This window comes from Protobothrops mucrosquamatus, unplaced genomic scaffold, assembly GCF_001527695.2.
Source record: "Protobothrops mucrosquamatus isolate PMUCROS unplaced genomic scaffold, P.Mucros_1.0 scaffold_294, whole genome shotgun sequence".
NCBI lineage: Eukaryota > Metazoa > Chordata > Lepidosauria > Squamata > Viperidae > Protobothrops > Protobothrops mucrosquamatus.
Genome location: NW_015386370.1, coordinates 788,841 through 793,179, shown reverse-complemented (window position 1 = coordinate 793,179; position 4,339 = coordinate 788,841). Strand labels below are relative to the sequence as shown.

At 38.6% G+C, this 4,339-nt stretch overlaps 1 protein-coding gene across 2 annotated transcripts in view; it reads right to left on the bottom strand.

Annotated features, from left to right (window-relative positions):
• Positions 1-4,339, bottom strand: part of ATF6 (activating transcription factor 6) — a 142,271-nt gene that overhangs the window by 99,886 nt on the left and 38,046 nt on the right. For both annotated transcript variants that reach the window (XM_015832010.1, XM_015832011.1), the window contains one exon: positions 2,732-2,952. In XM_015832010.1, coding sequence (XP_015687496.1) covers positions 2,732-2,952 — 221 coding nt within the window. The remainder of the gene's footprint in view (positions 1-2,731; positions 2,953-4,339) is intronic.

Sequence of the window (4,339 nt, the reverse complement as noted above, 5' to 3'; positions counted from 1 at the left end):
TTTTCCTGAAATTTCCCTTAAAATGAAGGTGCGTGTTATACGCCTGTGCGTGTTATACGCCAATAAATACGGTAATTTTTTTTCTAAATCTGATATTCTATAGTCAGGTTGTCCTCGGTTTATGACCACAATTGCAACCAGAATGTCCATTGAGAAGTAAAGCAATAATTAAGCGAGTTGCATCCAATTGTATGACCTTTTTTTGCTAAGCTAATCACCGTGATCATTAAGGGAATCACAAGCTGTTAAGTGAAAAAGTGACTTCTCCCATTGATTTTGCTTGTCAGAAGCCAGCTGGGAAGATAGCAAATAGCAATCATGTGACACCAGGATGCTAAAACTATTGTAAATACATGCTGGTTGCCAAGCTCCTGAATTTTGACCACATGACCATAGAGATGCTGTGACGGTCTTAAGTGCGAAGACCAGTTGTAAATCACTTTTTAAAGTGCTGTCATAACTTCAAATAGTAAATGAATGGTCATAAGCTGAGGACTACTTGTAAAGAGTATTTGACAGTACTCTTTCCATACACTTACAGATTTAAGATTACATTACAAACTTACAATCTTGTCTCATCAAGCAATTAAATATCTTTAAAATTATTTTCGAACTATTTCTCATATCCATGTGCCATTGTACAATAGCACCGGGAGAAATTAGATTTTTATTATTGGACCACTGTTAATAAATACCTAAAAGGAGCCAACACCTCACACTAATAAAATTCAGCTCCAATTATTTCAGTATTTCCCCATTCTGAGTAATGAAATGGTGGTAGTGATGCCAGAATAATCCCTGCATCTCCCAGAAATGGACAAAGATTAAAGGATAAGGCTTGGTGAGTAGCTCAGCCTGCCTCATTGAATTCACTTAATAAACCTATTTATTTTACCATCTCTTCCTCTTCTACACAGCTGCTAAAAGCTCCCCTTCCAGCCACATGGTAGATCAAATGGAATTTGTTTGCTTCATGCATGGATTAGTTGAGAAAGCTTTTTGGTCTCTACACTGATGTATTGAAGTGAGTTTTTACCCAGTTTAACAGGAGTAATTTACATTCATTTTGCTTGTATTTATAATGTGTTAGGCAGAGTGTTGATTTAGCTGTGGGGGGGGGGAATAAAGCAGAGATTATACTCATTTCAGCCTCACTGACCCAATGCTCACCAGATGGTTTGACAAGGCATTTCATTAGCACTCCATTTGACACTGAAAAAAATGCCAAGCTGCAAAGGAGAGCTGATCAGTACTTTAATTTCTGTTAAAGTGGCAAACTGGTATCTGATTCCTTCAGACTATATGATTTAATATTCCCTGTACAATAACAAAAATAAAGGCCTTCCAACACACAAAACTAATGTAACAAGAATTCTAGCCCATTGCAGTCCTGTTTGGCAGCTTTCACATGTAGTTTCCTCCCCTAAGGGAGTCAGGATGGTACAACGGTTATTGGACTTGGATTGGGGATGCAAATGAATTAACAGTAGTGTGAAGTAGAACAAACATGAACACAATTCTATCACATCATCATTTTTCCATTTTTGCCAAACACTCTGACAGTATTAAACGGGAGGGCAGATGTCCAATTAACTTTATGACTTTACACTGCATTACTCAACTGTTACTGAGGGCAGTGCAATGGCTCAGCGGTTAAGATGCTGGGCTTGTCAGCTAGAAAGCCAGCAGCCCAGGTTGGAGACCCAAACACCATGCAATGGGGTGAACTCCCATCCTCGCCCTAACTCCTCCCAATCTAGCAGTTCCAAAACATGCAAATGCAAGTAGATGAATAGATACCACTTTCGTGGGAAGGTAACAGAGCTCTGTGATACTGTATCATGCTGGCCACATGACCATGCAAATGTCTTCAGACAGCATTGACTCAATGGCCTTGAAATGAAGATGAGGACCATCCCCTATAGTCAGCAATGATTAGCAGAGTAAAATCTGCAGGGACTCCTTTACCTTTTACTCAATTGATAGTTCACAAAAATGAATAGAGATACATTGCCAGCTACTCCTGCCCTTAGACAGCAGGAAAGAGACTCAAGGCTGTGATCTCTGGAGCTGTTTCCCATGATGAAGATGAGCAGACAGCAAGACTCAAGAAGAAATATAATAATTTCTCTGTCCCACAATCCAGTAACTTCACCATGGCCCAGAAACAAATGTCCTGCAATGCTTTATGTACACAGAACTCCAGATTTTTTTTAAAATGAGTGATCTGCTTTTATTCTAATGTAATATCAAACAAAGGCGTGGTAAAGGGACACACAACAACTATCCCTTTCCGTCAATTGAGTATAGGCTCTGGGTTCCAAAGGCTGTTACCCCAAAAGCCATACCATAATTTCAAAAACTGTTTCTCCTGTCTGAATAGTCAGCCACATGTAAGTATGTGGGTGCACACAAACACTCTCAGAGTCTAAGCCTGGAACTATCTCCACCACCAGAAATAAAAAGGGCAAAGAAGCACCAATTGAAATGTTACCACTTGAATTTCCAAGCCTTTAGCAGGTCCAACTTATTTTCCAATATTCTCTTTAGTAAGAAAATCTAGAAGATTGCTAGTTTATAGAAAAGTTTAAATTGTTGGGAGCTGAAATTCCACTGTGGACATTGTATGTTGTCAATTATGTCACTAGTGGCGTGTGGCTAAAACATTTTTGGGACCCCAAGCTTTCCAGGTGGAAGGGCTAATTACAAACAGAAGCTGGAAAGAACTTACATCCATGTTTGTACTTGAGGAAGAGGCGTGAAGGACAGGCTTAGGTTCTGCTAGGTTCCCACCGGTCAAACTCTTTCCTGCAGCTTGTGGTAATACCCTAATGGTGTGACCTGTTAATGGTTTTACTCCACCATTAACAGCAATGGCTGGATTTGAGGCAGGAAGGATTCCAGATGTCTGAAGATGAACCACAGCAGGCTGAGAAATCATTAGTGGCTGACCTAAAACAGAAACAAAAAGTTTTGGTATACTGATTTAGCACTTACCAAAAATGTTAAGTTCTATGCATGCTATGTTTTGCCTCATGATAGCTGTACAAAGATGAGAAAGTACTGCTTTACTTTATAAAGCTAAACATATATAGGCCTAGAACATTTCTATCCTAGGCATCCAGTAATTTTTGAAGAATTCGGAGGTGTTGCTTTTAGTCCTACCTAAAGCTTGCACTTGCACACTGAAGATTCCTTCATTTAAATACCATACCCCGCCTAAAGCATATCATATATCATTTGTTACTTTTGAGGCTGTGATTAAATTTTAAAATGGTTGCTATGTGTGGCACATGAATTGTGGTTAAAAGAGCAGATTAGGGCCACTTCTACAGTGTCAATCCAAATCACCCACTACCAACAACTCACATAATGCCTACATAAATTATCCACAAATTGTTCATAAGCAAAATATCTAGACAGAGGTGCTTATCAACCAACGTACTATAAATAAACAAAAATTGAAAATCATAGATATACTGCTTTTGAACATAGCTTATTTATATTGTGTAGGTGAGTTTCTCCTCATTTTCCAAAGGAGACAAATCATGCAAATCACCCAGGAGTGGTTAATGGCCAGCCATTCCACTTTTAATGTACTAATGTTAATTCTGATATATTTACAACAGAAAGATATAATGAATATAATAAGATATAATGAATCCTCTCATCTTTCCTATAATCTTCTATTATTGGTATCTTATGATTATATTACTTTGTTGTTTGCATGTTCATTCACAGTTTACGCACTGGAGAAAGATTCACTGTGAAAGTAAAAGAAGCTTTAAAGAATTGCACTCACATCTTCCTATGTTTCAGTAAAATAAAAAAAATATCCTTTCCCAATGTTTTAATTAAAATCCTCAATTTCTTGCTCATACAGGCAGTCCTCGCTTACTCAACATAACTGGGATCCGCCATCGTAAAGTGAAAAATCACATGACCATGCTCACTTTATGATGGCAGTTTGACAGTTCCAGCTGTGGTTGTTAAGTAAATCACATATGGATCATTAAAGCGCAGCATCACCTAACTATAACTTGCAAGTTCCTGCCAGCTTCTCCCACTCTGCTTACCGCAGGCTGGCTATAAGGGTCACAAATGGTGATTATGTGGCCATGGGATGCTGCTATCAATATAAATACCTGTTCTATCCCAGCCTATTGCCGTCCTTGTTAGAGGCACAAGGACCAAACCCCTGCTGATACAATAGGCTGGAGACTTTAAAACAAAACAAAATCCCTTTTATTTGGGTGACAAACCTGTCAATAAGTCCAAAACACAAACAGCAAAACTCAAGTCCAAAGGAAGGAAATAGTCCACAGGAACACGTTGCAAA